The sequence below is a fragment of the Pan paniscus genome, chromosome 6 (genome assembly GCF_029289425.2).
Source record: "Pan paniscus chromosome 6, NHGRI_mPanPan1-v2.0_pri, whole genome shotgun sequence".
Taxonomy (NCBI): domain Eukaryota; kingdom Metazoa; phylum Chordata; class Mammalia; order Primates; family Hominidae; genus Pan; species Pan paniscus.
Genome location: NC_073255.2, coordinates 186896495 through 186924380, shown reverse-complemented (window position 1 = coordinate 186924380; position 27886 = coordinate 186896495). Strand labels below are relative to the sequence as shown.

The window sequence follows — 27886 nt, the reverse complement described above, 5'->3', positions numbered from 1 at the left end:
CTTCAAGCAGAAGGGAAGCTCAGGGAAGAAGCACAAAATGCCTTTCAGACCTTATTCCTCCCATGTTTCTGGTTCTAATACTGGTTACATTTATTTGTCCTTGCTATACTTAGATGTCCAGAGTGAAAGATAACTGAGCTGTCAGGGACCTGCCACACAAATGGCTGTCACCCAGTCTAAATGAAGGTCCTCAGGCACCAAAGATACAAAAACCTCGCCTGAGTCCAGGTATCTAAACATCTCAATTGTCTCTTCATGAAGGTATGCTCCTTCCCTAAATCATAAAAATAGAAATCAGAAAGAGAATGTGAATTCATAATCTGATTCATTTTTATTATTTGATTCAACTAAATATATTTACACACTTTTTTTTTTACTTTCCAATTTTTATTTCAGGTTCAAGGGGTACATGCACAGGTTTGTTACATGGGTAAGTTGTGTGTCACAGGGGTGTGATGTACAGGTAATTTTGTCACCCAGGAAACCAGCATAACACGCAATAGGCAGCTTTTCAATCTTCACCCTCCTGCCGCCCTCCACCCTCAAGTATACCCTGGTGTCTATTGTTCCCTTCTTTGTGTCTATGGCACACACATTTTCTAGAAGTTATCGTGTTAAGGGTTATATGGAATCCAAAAGTATTAATGGCAACAGTCCATGTCCTTTTAAATGGATTAATGTTGACGGTAACCTGATATTGTCTAGGGGAAAAAAACAGATGACAAAGATTATGCTCTCAAAGCATGTACAAAGTGCTCAACATTTTACCCTGTATCTGTCTTATCCTGTATCTACCCAGAAGAAGGTTCCAGATTTCTCGCTCACATATCACCCACCTCTCAAAATAATCTGCTCAGCTATGGAAAGAACACCACTGTCTTGAAACCAAGAAGCAAACTCGAGTGTAGAAGCCACATCCCAGTACAGGTGGGACACAAAGATAGAACAAAACTGGGATGTTGACGCCCACCAGCCCCAGCCTGCTTATTCCTCGGCTTCCTGACAGGAGATACAGGAAGCCCCTGATGTTTTTAAACCATTATTATTGGAGTTCTCTGAGTTTTAACCTGTTTCCTAACCTCAAGGGAAAGAGAGGGAGAAAGAGAAACGCAATGGAGATTCTAATAACTTTCTCTAGAGGAAATCTAGAACAACACTTAGAATTACAGAACTTTGCAAGATTCTCTGATTTTGGCAATCTTACTATGCTTCTAATTTCTGTTCTAGTCTATGTCACTGTGATAATTAGCAATAAAATCATTCAGAACCTCCAAGACTCATATCTGTTTCCTCAGGGACAGCCAGCAATGGAAGACTATGTCCCACTTCACATCTAGGCGTGGAACGTGAAGAACCGTAAGGAATGGCTAACGTGTGAAGAAAGGAACACTCTAGCCCTAAGTCGCATCCCAAAGGAGACAGGAGAGCTCAGGGAGCCAACAGCCCTGGACAACAGGGAGGCCCTCTGGAATCTGCTTCCTACTTCCGCCATGCCCAGGAGTGTGCTGAATGCTGCCCTGGTCTCATGTATCTGGATCCCCTGGGTTGTTGTACGACTATCTATATTCTCATCCCAGGTGGCCTCAGCCTTGATCACAGTGTCTATCCTGATTCCAACCTACCTACACAGGTGAGGTGATTCTTGTGACTTGATTCTACCACTTATTATCAGCCTAATGTCTGAAATCTTTTTCCAGATTTCACCACCTTGTATCTTCTTTCTCCTTTATAATACCCTACTATTCGCCCCCGCCTGCAATTTATTTATCTACAAATAGCTGATACATCACAAGGCGGGATGCATTTGCCTCTCAGGCCCTCAAAGCCATGAACCCGCTTCCTTTCCCACAGGTTGTACCATGCCCCGCCCCTCCCCCCAACCTGAGGGTGTCTCTAATTGAGGAGACCCCAGGCACTTCGGCTACCTATTGTAAAATACCTATTAAATTTTTAAGGAGTTTTTCGGCTTGGGACATTTCCTGGACATTTTTAATTAGTTTGCTGACGTTCTCCTGTGTATGGGGATACCCGGACCACCCACTTTCTTTTCTCAGATCATTGACCTTTGTTAAAAGAGCTTTCACCTGGGTTTCCTGGGCCTGGCCTGTTTCCTTGTTGTTAAAAGCACAAACTCGCCGCCCACACTTTTTAAAAATGCGCCGAAGGGCTTTGTTATCTGAGTTCTTCATGAAGTCTTCCAAATTCCCCGCCCCTAGGTCTTCCTTCCGGGTGAACAGCATAATCGCGTATTTCGTAAAGTCTGCTCCAAAGATGGCCTCCAGTTCCGCCACCGCTGTTTTGTCCTCTTCAGTGAATCGTCCCAGCTGGAACACCAGGACAAAAAATGTGTCCCCTTTTTCACAGCAGGACAAACAGCGCTTGACCTCCTCTTCTAACCGGGATGGGTCCTTTTCGACATCCAGCATCTGGTTGAAGGAAGGAGTGTCCACAACCACCACCTCCTGTCCGTCCCATGTCCTCCTGCCGCTCTGGCTGGTCTTGGTGACTGGCTGGGCCCGGAGCCGAGAGGTGAAAACGAGGCTCCCCAGGATAGAGTTCCCGGTCGCACTCTTCCCAGTCCCGCTTCTCCCCACAAGGACAATGTTCAGGGTTTCTGTCAAAGGAAAGTGGGAAAGATTCGTGACCATGGGCTGATCTGAAATTGGATTTTAAAGTTATCCCATGAAGCAAGATTACATCACTAAAGTAAACAGGATGTTCAAACAGCATCAAGGCCTCCTTCTCACCCAAGCAGGGGGATCTCCAAACACGGGAATGACTTGGCCCAGTTCACTCACTCTGTGGACTCATGGCAGGACTTCGACTACATACAGTCTGCGTCCAGGGTTCATCCACCAATGTGGCACTGTTCCTATCACTGAATCGGCTCTGCTCCCTTTTTGCAGCACCTTCCAGACTCCCTGGCACCTGTGAGTGTCCCCTGGCCTTCTTACTCTCTGCTCCCCTCAGCTGGGTCCCATCTACACATCTCATCCCTTTGTCTTCTGTTCCTGTTACAACTACATCTTCTCACTCCCAACTACTGCTAACTATAGCAACATCTCCTTACAGTATTTAAAGAATTATTCTGTAAAATTGACTTTCATGAAAAAGAAACTCTACATATCACTGATAGATTACCAGTTTTCTTAGTTAGGACATGTAAAAATTCATTTCTCATTAAAACCACATTGAACTTAATTGCCTTTCACTGATGAGTCAGAAGAAACCGCATGGTTATAATAATGAATATCCAGTAACACTGTTGGGTGTGTGGTGTCCATGATGGAGAAAGAGAATGAATTTCCCTATAAATGGAATTTACAGACACATAGAGACCTTACAATATGCGTTCTTTGGAGATTGTTCTTATGCTTTTGCACTTGCACTGTGACAGTCCAGTGCTCATTCAAGTCTCTTCATAGTTCTCTTCCATTATGAATTTCATATCAAATAGCTAATATCTACTTCAATGCAAAGGAGGAAGAAAGCACATCCCATGCTCTTCCTTCAAGGGGAAATTATTAACCTGTTTATGCTGAAACTTCAACTTCATAGTTATGCCCAGCAGATGAACAATAGCTTAATCTTCCAACACTCCCATATTTGTCATATATTTCAGTCCCTACTTCTGTACCTACAGAGGGTGTGTTTCTCATGTACCTCTGAAATCCGGCCCCACTCCCCATCCCATATTCTCTAATTCAGTGTTCTTAATGTTCAATGCCTTAATCTTCAATGTTCTTGGAAGATGTCCTTTAGAGCTGTGAACCCCCATCTCCACCAAGATTATTCTTTTTTGTCCCCTAACAAGTGACATGCTTAGTCCTACCTCTTTGCTTCAAATTGCTGGTGTACTGTCTGGAATATCTTCCAGCTTTCTGCTCAGCCATTTAATCCCTACCCATTCTCTAAAACCTGTTTCAAATTGGGCTTTCTACACAAAGCCTCTCCTGACTTTCCCATGTATCTATACTTCTAAAGGAGGGTTCAGTAAGAAAATATGCTCCTTTGGGTTTTATCTTCTTCCTGGGTGAGGATGTTTGAAGCAGAAAAAAAAACGGGATGAGTAAGAATGGGAAGGACCTCAGCATAGGTCAACTGAACCTGTAGCACTAAGTGGATGAGGAGTCCTTCTTAAGTAGCAAAGAGAGCAGTGTGCCAAGCTCTGGGCAACAGTACACTGTGGGGAAACAAAGGGTTGGAAAGCATCAGCTCCTTTCTTCAAGACACTCACACTATCCAGTTGAAGAGATAGTAAAGATCGTGAAAAAATTAAAGACCGGTTCAAGAGAATGCGCATGGAAAAGCTATAACTTCAGTACAATTTGAGAAGCAAAGAAAGAGAAAAGAGTTAGTCCATAGAACAGACCTATTCTTCCTTTATTTTTCTGCCAGTTTCAACTTCTTTTTTGTTTCATTTCAACTTTTATTTTAGGTACAGGTACATATACACCATAGAATAATAGGCAGCCATAAAAAAGAATGAAATCCTGTCTTTTGCAGTAACATAGATAGAGCTGGAGGCTGTCATCCTAAGCAGACTAACATAGGAACAGGACACCTGTCCTTTTTATCTTCTCTATGCCTTTTAGAAAATAAAAAGTTCTTGTATATTTTATACCTATTTTTTAAATGACATATATAAAAATATATATCCTATTCACAGTTTTACCTTTTTCTCTGAAAACACAATGCTTGTTCCCATTCTGATGCACCATGCTCTCAATTTTTTCCAGGAGCTCATCTGCCTGCCTTTGCTCTTCTTCTCCTGTTGCCCGGTAGTTGAAGGCACTATATCTGTTTTCACACTTCTGGATGAGACCATAGAGAGCTTTATTGCTGTTTCTTAAGAACGTATCTAGGTCCTGATCCCCTAAATCTTCTTTCCTGGTAAGAAGTATGATCATGTACTCAAAGAATTTTTCTCCAAAATTGTTTTGGATGGTGCTTAGCACTGCCTCATCATTCTTAGTGTAAAAGCCCAGTGGTGTCACCAGCAGGAAGGCATGGGGGCCTGTACAGATGTGTTTTCTAACTTCTGAGTCAATGTTCTTTAAAGATGAGATGTCCGGAGCATCAATGATCGAAACTTTCTTTTTTCTCCAGCTTCTGCTCTCAGACAAGAAGCTCTGGGTTACTGACTGCTCACTAAATCCGGTCTGAAAGGCCTGCCTCCCCAGAATGCTGTTTCCTGCTGCACTTTTTCCAGCACCGCGTTTCCCCACAAGGAGCACTGTCAGTTCTGATGTCCCCGGATTCTGCTCGGGTCCTGTGGACTGCAGCTGCCTCTCCCTTGGGCCTGTGGGACAAATGGACAGGTTCAGAGTCTCTTCCTGCAGTGGAATATGGATGTGGGCAGGTTTTATGATTTCTCATCCCTGCAAACTTGTATAGAGAATGGCAACAACACTGTAAACCAGTAGAACTCTACTCTCAGCCAGAAGCTCTCCATCAAGGTGAAAGCCACAAACAGGGGCAGGAGTGAACTAAGAGATATTCATGGAGCTTAAGATTCCCCAGGAACATGAACATGCCAACTTTGGCCTTCATTGGTCTAGGTCCTCAGGGTTCCCCTCATTTTGTTATCAAAGGTAAGTACTGGGGCCTACCAAAGGTAAGTACTTACCAAAGGTAAGCCCAGGGGCTAAGGCAGGAGCAGGGAGAATCCGATTTTCAAATGCCCCTTGGTGGTATAAAATCAAATACACTCAGCAATTAAAAAAAAAGTGAACTAGCGATATGCAGTATAGATGGATCTCAAAAAAACACGCTAAGTAAAAGAAGCAGGACACAAAAACTGCATACTAGATGATTCTACCATATGAAGTTGAAGAACAGACCAAATTAATCTATGTTGATAGAAATCTGGATAGTGTTTCTCTTTGGCGAGGGGCAGCAAGAATCTGTAAGATGATGGAAATGCTCTATATCTTTATCTAGATGGGGATCCCATATGTATAGATATAGAAAAAGGCATCAAGCTGTTTGCTTAAGATTTGTGCATTTTACTCTGTGTAAATCGTACCTCAATAAATTGCTGTAAAAACCTGCAAACCTGCACCCTACAACTATCTCTCCACACGTCCCCTGGCTGAGGCAGCATCAACACCAGACCTATGAACTGAGCCAAAGGGAGAGTCTGCAACTGCAGGGAGCTTTCTCTGAGGCTGAGTCATCAACAGCCTTCGTGGGAAGGGTCTGAGCAGCAAGTTGGGAAGGTGGGATGGACACAGCATCAAAGGCCCTTGCTGTATTGCCTTGGAAAACTTACTGCTTTGCGAATCTGTTTCCATGTTGGTAGAATGGGAATCTAATGCCCATGTTGAGGTCGAAAAGACTAAAGGAAACAGCACCTGCAAAGCCCTTAGGACCTGACTAGCACGGAAGTGTGCATGGAAGGCTTCACAGTTAAGGAAGAACTTGAGTCAGGCCTGGAAGTGCCCCTCCCTCCCTCACACTCCCCCCTACTCTCCTTTACAGACTTCAGGACTTTTGCCCATATGACAGCACTTTCTTTGCCTCCTGCCCTATCTCCTGCTGGCTACTCAGGTTCCTATGCAAATATAACTTCTTCAAGAGAACTTCACCTAAATTGCTCCCCACAAAACTATACAAATCAGCTGCCATGTGTATTTCCTCTCTTCTTACCAAAATAATAATTTTATATTTATTTCGAATATGGACTCTCTTCAATTTAGAGAGACCATACAGTGCAGTGGTTAAAAGTAGGAGTGAGAAGGGATAATAAATAGCCCTTGAGAGCCAGGAGCTGGTCTGGCCTCCACAGCAAGGCCATAGCACCCTCCTGTCTCTCATCCACAGTATTACAGAAAATCAGACACGAGTCTTCCACAACCACAACCACTCTGCAATCATATCTGAGCACACAAAAACAACAGCATTGCCCGAACATCCCCTGCACTGGCTAAATAGATGACAGCTGCCTCCTGATAGCTTTAGCCTCGCTCCACCCTTGTCACCTTGGACAGAAGAGTTATTCAAACACTTCATTGTGGAACTACCCCCCACTTCCTAAGCGCATCCATCCTGGAGCAAAGTCCCACTTCCTGGAACCTTCCTCAAAATCATCTAACATGAGCCCACATCCTATAAAAAGTCCTTCCCTGCCCCCCGTTTCTGACAGCCCTGTGACTCCCCACGGTGTGCTGGGCCCTCACAGCCACAGGTCAATAAACGCACTTTTGTTCAGTCACACGTATGTTCCTGGGGTCTCGGCCAAAGGGCATTGCCAGAATTTTGAAACCCTTCTGCCTGAGTACACGTATTTCTGGCTGAGTGCACTCAGCTGTGAAATGAGGATGAGGCTCACAACATCTTCTTTACAAGATTGTTACAAGAATTGAACTGGTGTATTTTAAGAGGATTATATATGAATATGCTATGAAGATTAAATTACATATATATGAAAGTTATTTCCCAGGACATAATGTCAGCTGCAATTTTTTTTTTTTTTGAGACAGGGTCTTGCTCTGTTGCCCAGACTGGGGTGCAGTGGCATGATCTCAGCTCACTGCAATCTTGCGCTCCCAGATTCAAGTGATTCTCATGTGTCAGCCTCCCAAGTAGCTGAGACGACAGGCACGCACCACCATGCCTGGCTAATTTTTGTATTTTTAGTAGAGACAGGGTTTTGCCATGTTGGCCAAGCTGGTCTTGAACTCCTGGCATCAAGTGATCCACCCACCTCGGCCTCCCAAAGTGCTGGGATTACAGGCATGAGCCACTGCACCCAGCCTCAGCTACAATTATTAGCAATACTATTAAAATTATGATTTTATTATTTGGGAGATTTCCATGAGAAAAAGGATCTTGTCTATCTTATTCATGACTGGATACTCAGAGCTTGCACAGGGCTGACCCAGAAATAACCTGCAAATCCATCAGTAAAGGCATGGTTGCATTTGTTGTGTGTGTCCACATTGTGAAACAAACTGCATCTACTATACACAAAGAGGTAGATCTATACATATTGACTTATGCAGATGTGCAGGATCTATCATTACTGGCAATCATCACATGAATACTGCACCCCATCACAGAATTCTCCAAGTTGGTGTTGTCCATGAAGGAGTGATTTCTGCTTTCCTGGGAGGAGTCAAAACTTGGGCAGGGCCGGATCCAAGGCCAGAAAGAAGAGTCTGAGTTAGGAAAGAAGACACAAGAGGCAAGCCCAGCTCTGTAACACTTCAGAAAAGTCCAAGGACACCCTCGCTGGGTCCAGGAACTTTGCTGGTGCTATACCTACTCACAAGTGTTAGGAGTTTCCTAGGGGATAGGTTGTGGGAACCAACCTCAGCTAGGTCCCCAGGGTGAATTTTTATTCTGGTTTATATGGATAATGTTTCCGCTTCACTTTGGCTGCAGAATGCATTCAAAAGAATACAAGTGTGAGCTTAATGTTTCTTAAAGATCAACTTACCATGTGGCTTGTCTCCCTCTTGAGATGCAGCTTTATTCACACAATCCTAGAAAATAAAGGAACAAAATAGTGCACACAGATCTAAAACCTCATCTTCCACAAACTAAAAAAAAAAAAAAAAATTGAAGTATTAATTCAGAGTGATCTGCTGAGTCAGATGTGGTCAAATCAAGGCCCTGGTCATGGTCTTTGTTGGTCTTTGTGGACCTGTCCACAATGGCAGTGGATCCTTAGATCCCCTGATGCTGCTAGGACTGGTTCTCAGAGAAGGTGATGTTTCCAACGTCTCCTTCCCTCACTGCTCCCAGTATGGAAAAGAAGCTTCTTCTAACCTGAGGTTAATTGTCCAGTATAATTTGGAATCCCGTCCCCCACCCCCCCAAGTCTGGCAAATGGAGACAACAGGATAGAGAACCAAACACCTAACTGACATCCCCTTCTCCTGCCTGGGGAATCCTTATACTTAGTTCCAAAATATTTATTGTTGTGGAATCAAGAAAGGAGGTGAAAAAACAGTATGCAATCTTGATGAACCTCCTAGTCTTAGAAGCTTCCTAGACTTCATTTTAACCTTATCTTTGTTAAATCTTCATGCCAGCCAAGGAAACCTTCCCTCAGCTTTCTTGCCTGGCTTTGCCCAATATCATTGATACCCTCAACCATCCCTCTCCCTGCATCCTCTCCATTTAGCTGCCATTATCAGATTTCTTTAACCTTACATAGCCCAGTTCAAATTATTTAGTGTTCTCTAAATTCAAAAGATTGTTACGAGGTAAATGTCCATAATATAAAAATTAATGATCTTTGCATTCCCACTCCACCAGAAAAGTAACAGTTGTTAACTGGTATATATCCTATCTTTTTCTATGTTCATACAAATACATACAAGCATACATGAACATATGGAGACTTATTAAGTTATTTGTTCTACAATCTGCTTAATAATGCATTCTGTACATCTGTAGAAGTCAATATAGACAGAACTACATCATTCTTTAAGTAGATAGAATTTATTCCATAGTACGGACATGCGTAACTGATGCAACCATCTTTTCATTGATCAATCTTCAGGTTATTTCTGGTTTTACTGTTTCAAATGATGCTGTGCTAACTATTCTTGTACATATATCTTTATGTATACCATTTTTTTTTATTTCCAGGGCATAGAGTTCTAAAAGTATGGCTCTAACTCAGTCTCTGGGTTGTTAAAGTTCTTAATGATTCCTTAATTTATTTAATCCTCAGGCATTTTCATCATCATCATCATAACAGCATTACTGAACACCTACCAAGTTTCAAGCATTTGTTAACAACTTTGTAAGCATTTCATTTAATTCTCACAGCAATTCCTGACATACATGTGATTATTATCTCTGCTTTACAGAAGACAAAACTAAGATGCTATAGTCAACAAAACAGATATGATTTCTTCTGCCTTCATGGAGTTGGTAGGGAGACAACCAGTGAAATCACTTGATGTGGTGGTGACATTGCCATGAGGAAAGGAAGCTGTGGGGCTCATTCCAAGGCCTGAGAGCCAAGATGGTCAGGGAGGACTCCCTGAGGAAGTGACTTTTAGCTGATGCAGATGGAGAAATAAAAGCAAACCTGGCACAGGGTGGGAGGGGGGAGAGCAAGTGTCAGTGCAGAGAGAATCGCAGGCTTGAGGCTCAGGAGTGGATGTGAGTGTAACTCAGGGGCAAACAGGAAGGCCAGCAGGACCAAGGCATAGACAGTGGAGCACAGGGCAAGGAGTCAAGCCAAATTAAGAGTTCTGAACTTTACCTTATGATCAGCAGGAAGTCACTGGAGCATGTAAAACCAGACGGTTTCATTGTAGGAAACTTACTACACACCCATTCTTCTCTTTATTAACATCCCTGTTCCATGCAGCCCTCAAGGAAGAGACAGATTGTCACAGAGGAGGGAGCACTCAGGCTAGGAGATAAGAGAGCAAGTGTCTTCAGCCCTCTTGAGCCTCAGTTTCCTCATGTGTAGAGCATCTGTCCATAGGGTTGTCACGAGGACTTAATTAGTTTATGTCTTTGTCTGGAATTCAGTGGGCATTCAGTAAATGATTTCTCTCTTATTTCCATGCTGCTTGGGCTTATTACTCTTCCCTCTGAGCAGTCTCTCTCTGACCAGAAAGTAACAGTTGTTAACTGGTATATATCCTTCTAACTTTTTCTATGTTCCTACAAATACATACAAGCATACATGAACATATGGAGACTTATTAAGTTATATGTTCTACAATCTGCTTAATAATGCATTCTGTACATCTGTAGGAGTCAATATAGATAGAACTACATCATTCTTTAAGTAGATAGAATTTATTCCATAGTACGGACATGCGTAACTGATGTTACGCATCAGGCTCAGTGTGTGCCTGCTGTACACCCTCTGGGGCTTCCCCTTGCCAAATCCTCTGTGCTAGCATCCCCCTCACACTCAGCCAGGAGTGCTTTGTTTCTTATGCATCAGCCACTCCAGTTAAAGTGTAAGCACCTCTAAGGCAAAAGACTGCATTTTTGTATCTTCCTTAGTTACAAATACATTTTCCTTTCACATCAAAAGCTTAAATAAAATCTCACCCTGGCTGTAATGTGTGAGATGGATTGTGGGATACAGCCCAAGAATACATAAGGAGAAAATCATTACGTTAAAATAGGATAGGCAAGAAACGATGTAGGCTTGGACCAGGTGGTGGGAGTGGGATGGAGAGAAGCAGGTGGATTCTGGGTATATTGATCCCGCAAGACCTGATGATTTCTTGGCTCTCCAAGGGGAGCTACCAGGGTAGCAGAGCTGACACTGGGGTGTGGGTACAAAGAGCATGGTGAACAGCACAGCCCTTTTCTGAAGCATGAAGGAGAAGTCTTAATAGATTTAAAAGAGAAAATCAAAAATTTGGACATGTTAAGTGTGAGAAAGTATAAGAGAGACAAGTGGAGACCCCAAGCAGCAATTGTGTAAAGGAGGAAGAACTCAGAGGACAGATTTGGACTAGAGTTACTACTCATTTGAAAACCGTTAGTAGTAGATGAAGCTCAATGCCATAAAAGTGTGGGATCATCTGAGAAGAGAGTACAAAGAATTGAGGAAGGCCAGAACCAAGCCCTGAGGATGTTCATTTTTAGACGTCAGAGATTAGAGAAGGACTCAGCGATCTTTGGAATAGCCAGAAAAAGAGGGAAAAATAAAACAAATGAACAAGGAGAGGGCAATTATATTGAAGTCAGGGGAAGAGAGAGTCAAACAAATCATTGTGTGTTGAAGAATATGAGGGACCAAGTAAGATAAAGGCTTAAATTTGTCCATTAATTTGCTAATAAAGCCTAAAGTCCTTAGGCTGATAATTAAAGTACCCTAAAATCCGATACCTCTTATTCCTGCAAATTATATATAAATATCTTATTAAACAAAACCCATGTTCCATCACACAATGCAATATTTCATTTATTTATACCCACTTTCATCCCACTAGTTCAGCAACATAGAGATCTTTCAAGATATTAACAAAATTCTTACTTGAAACCTGCTGCCTTCAGTTTTGAAGTTCACATGATAGGGTCCTCCGTTCGTATTCACCAAAGACTCAACCTTGCGAAGGAGCTCCAACACCTGGGTGATCTGCTCATCCTTACTATTGGTCTTGTTGTTGAAAATGCAGTATCGGCCCTCATAGTCTTGAACCAACTGCTTGAGAGGTTTGTTTTTTTCAATGAAATCTTGCAGCAAGTCATCCCCCAAATCATCCTTCCGAGTGAAGACAATAATGATGTGCTTCCTGGCTTCAGCTCCAAACACTTGTTGGATGCCCTTGGCTGTTTCCTCATCCTCCCTCGTGAAATGGCCGATGGCAATTACCAAGAGCAGAGCATGGAGGCTGGGAGCAGAGAGCTCCAAGCAGTGTTGGATGTTGCGTTGCTTGTCTTCAGCACAAGCTATTGAGGAGAAAAGGTCAGGGGTGTCAATTACCACAACCTTCCTTTCTCTCAGGACCCGATTCTCTCTCTGGCACATTTTGATCACTGTCTGATCACTGAACTTGGACTTGAACACATGTTTGCCCAGAATGGCATTTCCTGTGGCACTTTTTCCCGAGCGGCATTTCCCCAGGAGGAGGAGCCGCAGTTCGGACATCTGGCAGCTCTGCTCTGACATGCTTTCCTGACACAGGCTCCCGCTTGTTCTGTTGGGACAGAAAGCAACACATTAATGTTCAACTCCCACACAGAGTGGACAGGAAAACAGCAAGAAAAGACATTCTCTTTTTGACTCAAATTGCTGCCAATGAATTTGAGCTACTGAAGTTCTAGACCCAGACTAGATTAGAACAAGAAACACTTTCCCAGGATCTTCCTGTTCCCTCATCTCTGAGACAAACCTAGAGATCTCTTTTAGTTCCTTAAATTTTTTTTTTTTTTACCATTAGGAACCACAAGGAGTCAGATATGTTAGAAACCATAGTAAATAAGCATGTTTCAAAGTTGAAGGAAATCTCATAATTAATAGTAATGGTCAGATGTTTAAAAAATACAGATCTCTGGGACCCAACCTAGACCTATTAAATCAGAATCTCAAAGGAAAGATCCTAGAAATCTGTATTCATCAAATGTCACAGTAATTCTGATGAGTAGCCAAGTTTGGGAAGCATTGCCCTATAAAATGCAATGAAGTAGTAATGTCTAGAGCATACAAGCAAATATAATATATGGTATACATGATACTCTGAAAATAATATCACAGAAGACAAACTAGAAAACTTCATTTGTGGGACTCGTGATGCACCCAGTGCCAGGTGAAGTTAACAGAGAAGCATGATGTGGTGGGTATGACCATGGTCTTGGACTCTGACCTGGTTCACCTTCTGCTCTGCACCCATTAGCTGAGATCTGTAGAGGCCACTTAACCATTCTGAGTCTCAGTGTCCTAATCCATAAGATAGAAGCGGTATTACCTACTTCAAGGATATTTTTATAAAACTCAAATGAGATGACAAATGAGAAAGTACCTTGCAAGTTTCCACATATTACCTAAATGCAAAGTGGTACGATTTCAGTATATAGATAGTGCTGCTTGGATTTAATATTCTCCCTGCAAAGGCTTCCACCTGCCAGGCAAGTCAAACCCAAAACTCTTGAGCTAATGTGCCAAGCTCTTTGCAATCTGTTTCCAGCCCACAGAGTCAGCTCTTCTTGTAGCCACTCTCCTCAACACACTGTATGCTCCAGCCAAGTGAACTACTCATCTGTATTTACTTATTCAGGCCCCACCTTGTTTGACATATGTTTTGAGCTGATTTGCTGTACCTGTTCAATCATCCTGCCTTGTACAATTTCTTCTGGATTTCCCGAGAGACCCTGACCTGAAATCAAGTGAGGCCTGGAAATTCATGGCAAAACTGTCGCTGCGAGAAAAAAAACTCCCCTCTACCATAATCACAGGTTTTCCCTTTAGGGTACATCAGCAAGTAGCTGTGATTCCCACACAGGGTTACACCAGGGATCCTGTGTTCCTCTCTTTAAAAACTTAGTTTCCAAGACTGCAAAGCTGGCCATGATGCCCTCACCTGGGAAGGTTTACCTATGCAGATCTACAAGAGAGTGGCTCTCCCTATGAAAGCTTCATACAGCACCCTCTTGGATGGCCACCCCTCCATGGTCCATGGTGAAGTCAGAAAGTTATTCATGTTATTTCACACCCTTTCTAGTGTCTCTGCCCCTTGATGGGTTCCCTTCCTGTTCTCACCAAGCCTGCTCCAGCATCCTTTTTGTCACTTGTATGAAAAGACTGAACAACAACAAATAAAAGGCATAGATGCAGCAAGCAGATAAGAAGAATGTGACACACATGAGGACAATGTTGTGGGAGTCCAGGGAGGAGTCAGTCACTGGGACAGATTGGTACCACTCCATCAAAACTGCTCCAGCAGAGGGCAAAGATCCCTTAGCTGCCAATTCACAATGTGCTTACACTCATTATCTGATCACTCTGTGCCATAACCTCTTCATTCTTTATATTTTTCTGATTATGAAGTTTAGTGTTTATTCTAAAGAATTTGGTATATTTAGAAAATTTTAAAGAAAACAATCTGTCTCCATCTGTGGCTCCATCATACATAAATAGCACATTTAACATAAATTGTTAAAATATGCCTATAATTTCTTTTCTTTTTTTTCTGTTTTAGAGACAAGGTCTCTCTCTGTTGCCCAGGTTGTTGTGCAGTGGTGGGACCACAGCTCACTACATCCTCAACCTTCTGGGCTCAAGTCATCTCCTGCCTCGACCTCCAGATTATCTAGAACTACAGGCACACACCACCATGCCCAACTAATTTTGTAAAATCTTTTGTAGAGATGGGGTCTCTCTATGTTGCCCAGGTGGGTCTCAAACTCCTGGCCTCAAGCAATCCTCTGGCTTTGGCCTCACAAAGTGTTAGGATTACAGACATGAGCCACCATGTTCAGCCCATAATTTCCTCATACACACATACATTTGCATCATCTGGCAATAACTTCTCTTGTAAAATATATTCTCATTAAGTAAGAATAACATAGTCCTTAAAATAAGTTGGAAAATATGCAAAATGATGATTGGAAAATGATCTGCCGTCTACAAAGAATCGTATCAATTTGTAGTGTTTTTATTACATGTAAATGAGCATTTTAGGTTCTTTTCCTTTTTATCATACTTATGTGTCCATCTGAAGCTAATGTAAACTCTGTATGAGGAAAGTTTACCCTAGAAACTACTCCAAATATTGAAAATAACAAGTAGTAGTAAAATAATTTACTTTATCCTGCCTATCACTGCTGCCACTGACACCTATACACACTGCCCAGGGGCCCAGGTTCCAGCCAGCCCAGCCCACTACTGCCACCACCAGCGCCCATGCATGCCACTTGGGGGTCTAAGGGCTGGCCCACCACTGCTACCGGCACTGCCAATGCTACATATATCATCCAGGGGCCCAAAGACTGGCCCACCAAACCTGTTGCTGTGGCCAACACACACCACCTGGGAGCCCAAATACTGGCCTACTCGGGTCCTCCACCTGCCACTATCAGTGTTTATATATGCCACTCAGAGGACTGAGTACTGACCCACATAGCCCATAGTCACCAATACTGGTGCTCATGTGCATCACCCAGGGCCCAAGGGTGAGCCCACTTGGTATCTCTATCCCCAGGAAATCTTACCACAGCCTTCACTAACAACCACAGGCTAAACCACTGAGGAACTTGCAGACATCACTGACATTGATTACAGCCAAAGAAATCATATGATTTCTACTACACTACTGCACCTACCCAGAATCAAAGCCAAAGCACCCTACCCAATCAACACTAGAGATATGTGTACAGAAAAAAGTCTTTCCCTGTGAAAGCCAATGCATAAAATTGAAAGAAGCAACTGTTACACCAGATGCACATAGTGTAAAAACACAAGAAACATTAAAAAGCAAGGGAACATAGTATCTCCAAAGGAACGCAATAATTCTCTAGTAACAGATCCCAAAGAAAAGAAAATATTGGAATGCTTGAAGAGGAATTCAAAATAATGATCTTAAGGAACATCAATAATATAAAAGAGAACACAGATTGACAATACAAAGAAATCAGAAAAAACAATTCATGATCTAAATGAGAAATTCAATAAAGAGATAGATATTATTAAAAAAAAGGAACCAAATGGAAATCCTGGACCTGAATAATTCAATGAACCAAATAAAAAAAATAACCAAGAGCTTCAAAAATAGACTAGATCAAGCAGAAGAAAGAATTTCTGAACTTGAAGGCAAGTCTTTTAAAATAATTCAGTCTGGATAAAAAAAACTTTTTTAAGAATAAAGAAAGCCTATATGACATATGGGACACCATAAAATAAACAAATACTTGAATTTTGAGAGTTCCAGAAAGATACAAGATGGGAAAAGTCACAGAAAATCTATGTAATAAATAATAGCTGAAAACTTCCAAAGTATTGTGAGAGATATAGACATTCAGACACAGGAAATTCAAGATTCTCAAATAGATTCAATCCAAAAACATCTTCTCTGAAACATATTGTAGTCAAATTGTCAAAAGTCAAAGACAAAGAAAGAATTCTAAAAACAGCAAGATAAAAGTCTCAAGTCACATATAAAGGAATCTCCATCAGACTAACACCATGTTTTATTAGCAGAAACCTTGCAGGTCAGGAGAGAATGGGATGATATATTCAAAGTACTGGGAAAAAAAAATTTTGGCCAAGAATACTATACCCAGCAACACTATCCTTCAGAAATGAGGAAGAAATAAAGCCTTTCCCATACAAACAAAAACTGAGGTAATCTATTACCACTGGACCAACCCTACAAGAAATGCTTAATGGGGTCCTACATGTGAAAGTGAAAGGACAGTATCTACCACCATGAAAATGCACAAAGTACAAAACTCATTGGTAGAGCAGATATACAAATGAGAATGAGAAAGGAATCAAATGTTATTACTATAGAAAACCACCAAATTTCAAGGATAAGCAATAAGAGTAAAATAAAGGAACAATGTGTCAGGCCTCTGAGCTCAAGCTAAGCCATCATATCCCCTGTGACATGCACGTATACATCCAGATGGCCTGAAGCAACTGAAGATCCACAAAATAAGTGAAAATAGCCTTAACTGATGACATTCCACCATTGTGATTTGTTTCTGCCCCACCCTAATTAATCAATGTACTTTGTTATCTCCCCCACCCTTAAGAAGGTTCTTTATAATCTCCCCTACCCTTAAGAAGGTTCTTTGTAATTCTCCCCTCCCTTGAGAATGTACTTTGTGAGATCCACCCCCTGCCCACAAAACACTGCTCCTAACTCCACCGCCTATCCCAGAACCTATAAGAACTAATGATAATCCCACCACCCTTTGCTGACTCCTTTTTCGGACTCAGCCCACCTGCACCCAGGTGAAATAAACAGCCTTCTTGCTCACACAAAGCCTGTTGGTGGACTCTCTACACATGGACTTGTGAGACAAAATGGATATACAAAACAATCCAAAAACAACACAATGACAGGAGTAAGTTCATCTATCAGTAACAACCTTAAATGTAAATGGATTAAATTCACCAATTTAAAGCAAAACAATGACAGGAGTAAGTTCATCTATCAGTAACAACCTTAAATGTAAATGGATTAAATTCACCAATTTAAAGGTATAGACTGGCTGAATGGAATATAAAACAAGACCTAACTATATGCTGCTTACAAGAAATTCGCTTCCTCTGTAAAGCACATAGAATGAGAGTGAAGGGATTAAAAAAAACGTATTGCACACAAACAGAAACCAAAAACATGCAGGAGTAGCTATACTTATCAGACAAAATAGACTTTAAATAAAAAACATAAAGACACGAAGAAGATTATTATATAATGATAGATCAACTGAGCAAGAGAGTATAATAACTATAAATGTATGTGCACCTAATACAGACAGGTAAAGCAAATATTATTAGGGCTAAAGAGAGAGATAGACCCCAATACAATAATAGGTGGAGACTTTAATACCCCAGTTTCAACATTGGACACATAATCTAGATAGGAAATTAATGAAGAAACATAGGACTTAATCTACACCACAGATCATGTGGACTTAACAGATGTTTACGGAACATTTCCTCCAACAGCTACACAATGCACTTTCTTCTTATAAGCACATAGAGAATTTTCCAGGCTAGACCATCTGTTATGTCAGCATTATCCTGATATGGTTTGAGCATATAATTTATTAGCTCCAATGGTGCTTAAGGTATCAGTAGCCAATATGGGATATTGTGTGGAGCCTTTGGCGGGCCCTTATAGATAACTCACAGTACAAACCCTAAAGATTTTGGAGCAAAGCCCTGCTATTGTCTATGAATAACTAGTCACCTTTTGAGAAACAGCTTTTGGCCTGCCGCTGGGCCTTAGTAGACACTGAACACTTAGCCATGGGCCACCAAGTTGACGTGCAACCTGAGTATACAGTAAAGTCGGGTGTGCACGGAAGGACTCCATCATCCAATGGAAGTGGTATATATGAGATTGGGCCTAAGTAGGCCCTAAATGCACAAGTTACATGAAAAAGTAGCCCAAATGCCCATGATACCTACTCCTGCTATACTGCCTTCTCTCTCCCAATCTGCACTCATGACCTCATAGGGGAGTTTCCTACAATGAATTGACAGAGGAAGAGAAAACTCAGAGCTGGTTTACAGATAGTTCTGCACAATATGCAGGCACTACCCAAAGTGGACAGCTTCATCACTATAGCACCAATCTGGGACATTTCTGAAGGACAGTAGTCAACGAAAATCCTCCCAATGGGCAGAACTTTAAGTAGTGTACCTGGTTGTTCATTCTGTTTAAAAGGAGATATGGCAAGTATAATTATATACCAATTCATAGGCTGTGGCCAGTGGTTTGGCTGGATGGTCAAGGACCTAGAAGAAACATGATTAGAAAATTGGTAACAAGGAAGTCTTGGGAAGAAGTATGTGGGTAGACTTCTCAGAATGGGTGAAAAACATGAAGAAAACATGAAGACATTTAGTCCCATATGAATGCTTACCAAAGGGTGACTTCAGCAGAGGAAGATTTTATTAAAATAATCATCAAATGGATAAAATGACCCATTCTGTGGATCCCAGTCAGCCTCTTCCCCCAGCCACCCCTGACATCATCCAATATGCTCATGAGCAAAGTGGCCATGATGGCAGAGGTGGAGATTATACATGGGCCCAGCAACATGGTCTTCCATTCACTAAGGCCAATCTGGCTATGGCCACCACTGAGTGCCCAGTCTACTAGCAGCAGAGGCAAATACCAAGTCCCTGAAATGGCATCATTCCCCAGGGTTATCAGCAAGCTACCTATGGCAGATTGATTTCATTGGACCACTTCAGTCATGAAAGAGGGAGTGTTTTGTTCTTATCAAAATAGACACTTACTCTGAATACGGATTTGCCTTCCCTGCACACAATGCTTTTGCCAAAACTACAATCCTTGGGCTTACATAATGCCTTACCTATTGCCATGATTTTCCATACAGGCTTACTTCACGGGAACTCACTCCAAGGAACTCACTTCACAGCAAATAAAGTGAGGCAATGGGCCCATGTTCATGGAATTCACTGGTCTTACCATGTTCCCTGCCATCCTGAAGGAGCTGAATTGATAGAAAAGTGGAATGGTCTTCTGAAGATTCAGTTATAGCACCAGCTACGTGACAATACCACCTTGTAGGACTGGGGCAAGGTTCTCCAGGAGGCTCTATATGCTCTGGATCAGCATCCAATATATGATGCTGTTTCTCCCATAGCCAAGATTCATGGATCCAGGAATCAAGGGGTAGAAACAGGAGTGGTACCACTCACTATTACTCCTAGTGACCCACTAGCAACATTTTTGCTTTGCATCCTCAAGGTCTTATGCTGGCCTAGAGGTCTTAGTTCCAAAAAAAGAAATGCTTCCACTTGGAGATACAACAATGACTCCATTGAACTAGAAGTTAAGAATGCCACCTGGCCACTTTGGGCTCCTCATGCCTCTCAATCAACATCAAGAAGGGAGTTTTGGTATTGGGTGGGGTGATTGATCCTTACTAACAAGGGGAAATTGGACTACTACTCTACAATGGAGGTAAGAAAGAATATGGAATACAGGAAATCCCTTAGGGCATCTCTTAGTGTAGCCACGTCCTGTGATTAAAGTCAATGGAAAATTACAACCCAATCCAGGCAGGGCTACTAATAACTCAGATTTTTAAGGAATAAAGGTCTGGGTCACCCTCCACCTCCCCAGATAAAGAACCACAACCAGCTGAGCTCATTGATGATGGTAAAGGGAAAACAGCATGGGTGGTAAAAGGAGGTAGTTATCAATACCAGTTATGACCACATGACTAGTTACAGGAATGAGGATTATAATTGTTATGAGTATTTCCTCCTTACTTTGTAATGAATGTATATGTGTAAAATATCTCTGTTTTCTTCCCTCTCTTATCCCTCTAACATGTAACAAAAGATGTATTGATTTTATATTATAATATGTAAGTATGGTTAACTTTACATCATAGTACTTAAGTTACAGGATATCAAAGAGAAGGATAAAAAGACTTTATTTCTTTTTCTGGAGAAGGAATTAGTGCATATCAGTTGTATGCAGGACAGTTGTATCATGTTAGATGGATTTATGACCTTGTTATTGTCTTTAATTGGGAGATTAAGTGTCGTTTAAGGAGAAGTGTATGGATTCCAGATGGATAAGGTGAGGACATGTGCTGGTTAATTTTGTGAGTCAATTTGTCTGGGTCATGGAGCCTAGATAGTTAGGCAAACATTATTCCGAATGTTTCTGTGAGGGTGTTTTGCGATAAGATTTACATTAAAATCAGTGGACTCTGAGTAAAGCAGATTGCCCTCACTTGTGGGGGTGGGCCTCATCCAATCAGTTGAAGACCTGATTAGAATAAAAGGCTTACCTGCCCCAAGCAAGAAGGAATCATTTGGCAGATGGCCTTTGGACTTCATCTGCCACATTGGCTCTTCCTGGTTCTACAGCAGGTTGCCTTTGGACCTAAACTGCAATTCTTTCCTGAGTCTCCAGCCTGCTAGCCTCCCCTATCAGATTTTGGTCTCATCAAGCCTCCACAATCATGAAGGCCAATTCCTCAAATAAGTATCTTACACATACACACACACACACACCACACACATCATTCATTCTGTTTCTCTAGAGAACCCTGGCTAACGCACATGGGAAAGGTGCTAAAGTGCTCAGTGCCTTACATCTAAGCAAGACAGAAGTGGTGAGGAGGTGAAGGAGCCAGGCGTATGGCTCTCTGAGGAAAGAGTGTTGCAGGCAGAGGGAGCAGCAAGTTCAAAGGCCAGGGCCTGTTGGGGAAGGAACAGGGAAGGCAGTGCAGCTGGAGTGGAGAGTGGCCGAGTGCAGCTCAAAGAACTGCCCATGAGCAAGGTGGAGCCTGTGGAGCTTGCTGGGGCTTTGGCCTCAGGATGTCTGCATCTCTTCAGACCTTAATCTCATCAGACCTTCAAGATCTTGCCAATCTGACAGGGGTAAAACAGTATTTCACGAATGTTTTCAGCTGTCAGAGTTTACGTTTTACATTTTTTCATGTGCTTGTTGGTTATTTGGACTGGCCCTTCTGTGAATTTTTAGTTAATATTCTTTTCCCAGTTGTCCCTATGGATATTTAGTATAATTTATTGCTTTGTAGAAATGATGTATATGTTCTGGTTACTAAACCTTTGTTGATTCTACACATCTCATAGATCTTTTCACAGTCTGTGGCCTATTTTTAGGTTTCTAAATATGTCTTTTGTCATACACACAAAAACACTAAATTTTAATCCACTCTTATCAACCCTTTCTTTCATAATTTAAGCATTGTTGCTGGGAACAGGCCCCAAGCCTGTCCATAAACAGGCCATGAGAAACTGGCCATAAACAAGATCTCTGCAGCACTGTGACATGCTCATGATGGTTATGACACACACGCTGGAGGTTGCTGGTTTACCTGAATGAAGGCAAGGAACACCTGGCCCACCCAGGGTGGAAAATCGCTCAAGGTGTTCCTAAACCACAAACAATGGCATGAGCAATCTGTGCCTTAAGGACATATTCCTGCTGCAGATAACAAGCCACAGCCTGTCCCTTTGTTCTCCTTAAGGAATACTTTTAGTTAATCTATAAACTGCAGAAAAGATATTTATCACAGGATTACTGTCAATAAATAGGTGGGTGAAACTCTGTTCGAGGCTCTCAGCTGTGAAGGCTGTCAGCCCCCTGATCCCACTCTGCACTCTGTTTCTGTGTCTGTGTCTTCATTCCTCTAGCACCCTCCATTTTTTGTTGTTTTTTCCTCCATTCTTTTTTGTTGACCAGTTTTTTGTTTTTTGTTTTTTTTTTTTGAGATGGAATTTCGCTCTTGTTGCCCAGGCTGAAGTGCAATGGCACGATCTTGGCCCACTGCAACCTCTATCTCCCTGGTTCAAGCGATTCTTCTGCCTCAGCCTCCCGAGTAGCTGGGATTACAGGCATGCGCCATCACACCTGGCTAATTTTGTATTTTTAATGGAGATGGGGTTTCTCCATGTTGGTCAGGCTGGTCTCGAACTCCCAACCTCAGGTGATCCACCCGCCTCAGCCTCCAAAAGTGCTGGGATTACAGGCATGAACCACTGCGCCCGGCCTGTTGACCAGTTTTAAATATGTTCTAATTTCAAGTATGATTTCTTTTTGACCCAAAGGTAAATGATTACTAAATTTAAAAATGTATTGAGACATCTACTACCTTTTTATTTCAAATGCTGCATTGTGGCCAGAGAACAATGTCTGTATAAACTATTTGTCATTGGTTGAGATTTGCTTTTTGGCTTAGTGAAATTTTTGTAAGTGTTCCTGTAGGCTCAAAAAGAATGTGCAGCCTGTTACTGTGGTACCTTCCACAATCAAGGCCCCATCTCTCCACTGACACCTTAGCTACAGCTTCCCAGATGGTCCAGCACACCCTTGCCTGCACCCCATCCTCCTGTCTGCCTGGAACGTTCCTACCCATTCTCCATCACTTAGCCCAAGGACTCTGAGGCTCCATGTCAAGCCTTTCCTAACTTTTCCAGATTGAACTGGTCATCAGCTCCTCTTTGGACTTCTGCAGTAATATTAACACTGCTCCCCTGTTTCCACCCTTCTCCAGCTGTCTATTGTCCATCAATAGCCACAGTTCTCCTCTCCTGTTAAAACAAGAGACAGGTAATGTCACGCTTCATTCTAAACCTCCCCCCACCCCCAGTGACTCTCCACCCATTCAAAGTAAAAGACAAAGCCTTTATAGTGGTCACGAGACCCTACCTTGTGCCCAGCTGCCCTCTGACCTCATCTCCCACCCCCTTCCCCTCACATTGTGTGCCATAGTCACATCAGCCTGCGCTGTACTTCAAACATGCTTGCTGTTCATCTGAACTGGGGCATTGTCCCTTGCAGACATGTGCAAGACATGTGCCTGAGCACTTCCCTTAGGTCTCTATCACACTGTCCCCTTGGTACAGGAGGCCCTCTCCAGCCTCCACCTGCTATTAAAGAGCTGTCCATGCCTCTGTGCCCCACTGACACCCCCACCCCATACCTAGCACCCGCCACTGCCACCCTAAGAGCTGTCCACCCCTCTATGCCCCACGGGCACCCCCACCCCATACCCAGCACCCACCACTGCCACCCTAAGAGTCGTGACTCCTCTGTGCCCCCCACCCCGTACCCAACACCCACTACTGTCACCCTTCACATCTGCATTTAGTTGCTTAGTGCTTTTTAGTCTGCCACCACTACAGGTGAGTTCCATGAGAATAAGGACTTGCTCTGTTTTTCTCACCACTGTATCTACAACATAAAGAAAGTATCTGATAAATACTTGTTTCTGAGTTGATGGTTATTGACTTGAAGAACAAGCAAAATGCAGCAGATATGCCGAAGAAAGTGAAGAGTGGGAAAGCCCTTTTTCTGTGCAGCGATTTGGTGGTTCATACCTTTTCAAAAAATGGGGTCTGTGGCAGTCAGGGGAGAGGCTGCACTGCAGGGAATGACCCAGGGAGGTAGTAAAGGCAGTGGCAGGGCCCACTTTCGAAAAGGGCGAGGCAAAGCCCACAAGGGCCTTGGCAGAGGCCTCTCTCTGGAATCATCTGGATGGCTGCACGGCACGGGGCAGAGCCCACTGCAGCCTCAAACACCTCAGAACCTCAGAACTGGTCCACCAGGGGAAAAATATTTCCGGTGGGTTCAAACCTAATCAGCACCGGGGATCTTCTAAGAGCATCTTTCACCCAGATACACCCTATGGAGAGAAGCTCTCACTAATGCCCTATCTCCTCTCTCTCCTCAATCTTCTTCATAACATTGATTCTATCTGATATTATTTATATTTTATAATTATTTATTAATTTTATTTTTAAATGTCTAAATGTTCTCTGTACTACCCTTGGTACAAAGCTCCATAACAGCATGTGCTGAAACTCCAAACATGCCTGTTTTGTTCTGTGTCCCCAGGCCCTGACATTGTGCCTGGCATGTAGTATATGCCCAATACGTGGAGGTAAAGGAATGAACGATCACAGGAGAGACAGAAATGTGAAGAAAAGAAGAAAAACGGTTTTTAGAACTGAGAGGGAGGCCGGGTGCAGTGGCTCACGCCTGTAACCCCAACACTTTCAGAGGCCAAGGCAGGTAGATCCCTCGAGATCAGGAGTTTGAGACCAGCCTGGTCAACATGATGAAATCCCCGTCTATATTAAAAGTACAAAAATTAGCCGGGCATGGTGGTGGGTGCCTGTAGTTCCACTCGCATATATATATATATATATCACACACACACATATATACACACACATATATACATATATACACATATATACATATATACATACATATATACATACACACACACATATATATGCAAGTGAAGTGAGATGTCTCTGCAAATTAAGAAAAAAAGACACTAGTGAGAAAACAGCAAGCTGAAGGAAGCAGAGGCCTCCCACAGGTCTGAAGAAGAAAGAAATTTCTTTCCCAATTAAGCGACACAGCCTTGCTTGGTTCCCCAGCAGAGTACGACCAAACCAATGAGTCTTGGCTGGACTCCTGCCTGCAGCTCCACATGATGTCAGGACCTACACACACACACCCACACACACACACACATGCACACTCCTACCACACATACAGCTTCCCAGCCAGTAGCACTTCACCCCAACATGTAGAAAGTGCACTTAAGGACAAAAAGGTACCCAAACTCACCCTCACTCATGCTCTGCCAGCCCACATTTCCCTCTGCTCAATTTCCCAGGCCACTCTGGAGACCCCAGCAGAGCAACTGAGAGAAAAAGAGAGCGTTCTTCCTATAATTCACTGAAGACTGTAAAGGCAGCCTCCGCCTCCTTCTCAGGAAACAGCCCAAGGCAAACGTGGACTCAGGCATCTGAGCACAGCATCCAGCCATGCGGGGATTCATCCCACATCTAATCGCAGTTCCCACTTACAGAGCAGGGTGGTTGGAGATGCCTCCAGAGCCCAGCGTGGGGAAGACCTTAGACCCAGCCCAGCAGGGCAACCATCAAGAGGAAGGGAAGAGGTTAACTGCTGAGGACCAGGTTGGCTGAAATGTAGGTGAAATCAGAAATATTGCTTTTGGTAAGGTCTTGACCCCTCCAATGCCCAGTTCACAGAATCCTAACTGTGCAAGGGGCAGGAAAGATCAGAAAAGCAGATGTGGAAAAATCAGCATCCCCCACCCCCTGCTTTGCGGGAGGAGCTCCGCTGGCTTCCTCCTGGGGGCTGCTCTGCGGCACCATCTAGCTTCATGGGGCATCTGACAGGCTCCTTCCGCCTGCTTCTTCCTCCCTTGTGCCAGTCTCAGCCCTCCTCCTCTTCAGGGCTCACACCCACTCCCCGACACGCCTTCTTTTAGGACAGCCACTCTCATAGATGTCTGGGAATGTGCCTCTGTCCCCATCCTGCCGAATCTACTCCCCAGCAGGCTGGGGAGACACGCTTTGGACCAGGAGGAAAGCTTCCCAGGGTCCCTGCCATTCAACCCCACAGGCAGCCTCCTCTCCCATGGCTGAGCAGGCTGCCTTCCTGGTGCCAAGCCCATCCTCCCCCACAGCCATGCACCAGCGCACACACATCTACACACGTGTGCACATGTCACACATGCATTGCGGTCGTGTCCCATGGCGTCCCACAGTCTCCGAGGCTCCGCAATCCACCTGGCTCTATCCCTCCATCTCTCACCTGGGTGGAAGCAGCTGCTGGTCCCCCAGGGCACAGGATGTGAGGAAGGTGAGGAGGGTGAGGGGAGAATGGCCGGAGAGTGACCCTCTTCCCAGGCCCTGGTCTTCCTGGCAGGAGGGTTTCGGGTGTTTTCTGCAAAGGAAGAGATTTCTAGAAATAGCCTTCACATCCACAGAGGCATAAATGCAGTCGGAGAGGAAGTTCCCTGTGCTGGCCACAGGCTCAGAACCTCAAGAGCCGTCGGGGCTCAGGGAGGAGCCAGCATCGGGGACACACGCGCCTTCCCTGGGTGCTGAGCGCCTCGTGGGGTCACAACACAGCAGAAACTGAGGAGCCCGGCCCGTCCCGCAGCTGCAGACTGAGAGGAGGGAGGAGAAATGACAGCAGAGGCTTGGCCAGGGGCTGGGGCGCCGGGGCCGGTGCCAGGCTGAGCTTCAGAAGGGCTGCAAGAACAGGGGCTTGGATAGGGCAGGAAAAGGACGTCAAGCCAGTTCCTGTTCCTGAGAGGACAGAGATTGTGGCGCCGCTACAAGCTCTGAGCAAAGCCAGCTCCGGGCCTCTCTGTGCCCTTAAGTGGCCTTTAGGACTTCCTCTCACAAGTCCTTCCTCGCTTCCCTTCCCTTCCCTAAAACCCACAACCCGGGGAACTCCAAGCCTGACAGACCAACGCTGCTTCTCAGGGAATGAATGCTTTTCCCCAGCTTGCAAAACGTGAAATGCTAGACTTCGATGCTTTCAAATATTTCACAAAATGAAATCCCTTTTGTGAAAGAACATAGTGTCCAAACTCCCTGGTCTCTACTTCATAAGGAAGTCAAACACGGAGGAAGACTTCTGAAAAAATGTTTACCAGGGTAAAAATGATGTAACATTAATAGTACCATCCTAACCATTTCTAAGTGTATAGCCCACAGTAGAAAGTACATTCACATGGTTGTGTGCCAGATCTGCAGGACTTTTCATCCTGCAGCACCCAAACTCTCCCCATTACACCCCAACTCACCTCCCCGAACCCCAGCCCAGGTAACCACCGTTCTACTTTCCGTTTCTATGATTTTTCTTTTTTTTTTTTGAGACAGAGTCTTGCTCTGTCACCCAGGCTGGAGTGCAATGGTGTGATCTCGGCTCACTGCAACCTCCACCTCCCGAGTTCAAGCAATTCTCCTGCTTCAGCCTCCCGAGTAGCTGGGATTACAGGTTCCCGCCACCACACACGGCTAATATTTGTATTTTTAGTGGAAACGGGGTTTCACCATGTTGGCCAGGCTGGTCTTGAACTCCTGACCTCAAGTGATCCACCTGCCTCAGCCTCCCAAAGCGCTGGGATTACAGGTGTGAGCCACCACACCCGGCCTGTTTCTATGATTTTTGGCAACGTCAGATACTCATGTGAGTGGAGTCCCACAGTGTCTGCCCTTCTGAGACTGAGCAGAATGCCCTAGAGGTTCATCCAAGTGAGTGCGGGACCCTCTGCACTCTGCACAGCAGGGCCCTCTTCACAGGATGCAGAGGCTAGGGCCTCAAGGGACTGGAGCTCAAGTCAGTTTTCCAAATGTCTGAGGTGGTGCTGAGCTTTCCAAAGGGACCCTGCAGAAGGAGGAGCAGTGGGGGTGGCTGAA

The 27886-nt window shown here is 43.7% G+C and overlaps 1 protein-coding gene across 2 annotated transcripts; it reads right to left on the bottom strand.

Moving 5' to 3' along the window:
* Positions 1 to 310: 310 nt before the first annotated feature.
* Positions 311 to 27886, bottom strand: GIMAP8 (GTPase, IMAP family member 8). Of its 2 annotated transcripts, none has more exons than XM_003815049.6 (5): positions 26268 to 27886; positions 11975 to 12638; positions 8444 to 8489; positions 4676 to 5302; positions 311 to 2614 (listed from the first exon to the last, which is right to left on the bottom strand). In XM_003815049.6, exons 2-5 carry the CDS (start codon positions 12608 to 12610, stop codon positions 1926 to 1928), a joined length of 1998 nt encoding a protein of 665 aa, XP_003815097.3. In that variant the 5' UTR covers positions 12611 to 12638; positions 26268 to 27886; the 3' UTR covers positions 311 to 1925. The 2 variants fall into 2 exon arrangements, with proteins under 2 accessions (XP_003815097.3, XP_063462485.1); XM_063606415.1 differs by lacking the exon at positions 26268 to 27886 and adding an exon at positions 25272 to 25575.

Coding starts and splice junctions, on each gene's coding strand:
- GIMAP8 (XM_003815049.6), bottom strand. CDS start 12,610: ATGTCAGAGCAGAGCTGCCAGATGTCCGAACTGCGGCTCCTCCTCCTG. Junction 5,303..8,443: donor AGAGGGAGACAAGCCACATG/GTAAGTTGATCT, acceptor TTTGTCCCACAG/GCCCAAGGGAGAGGCAGCTG. Junction 2,615..4,675: donor TTGTGTTTTCAGAGAAAAAG/GTAAAACTGTGA, acceptor TTCCTTTGACAG/AAACCCTGAACATTGTCCTT.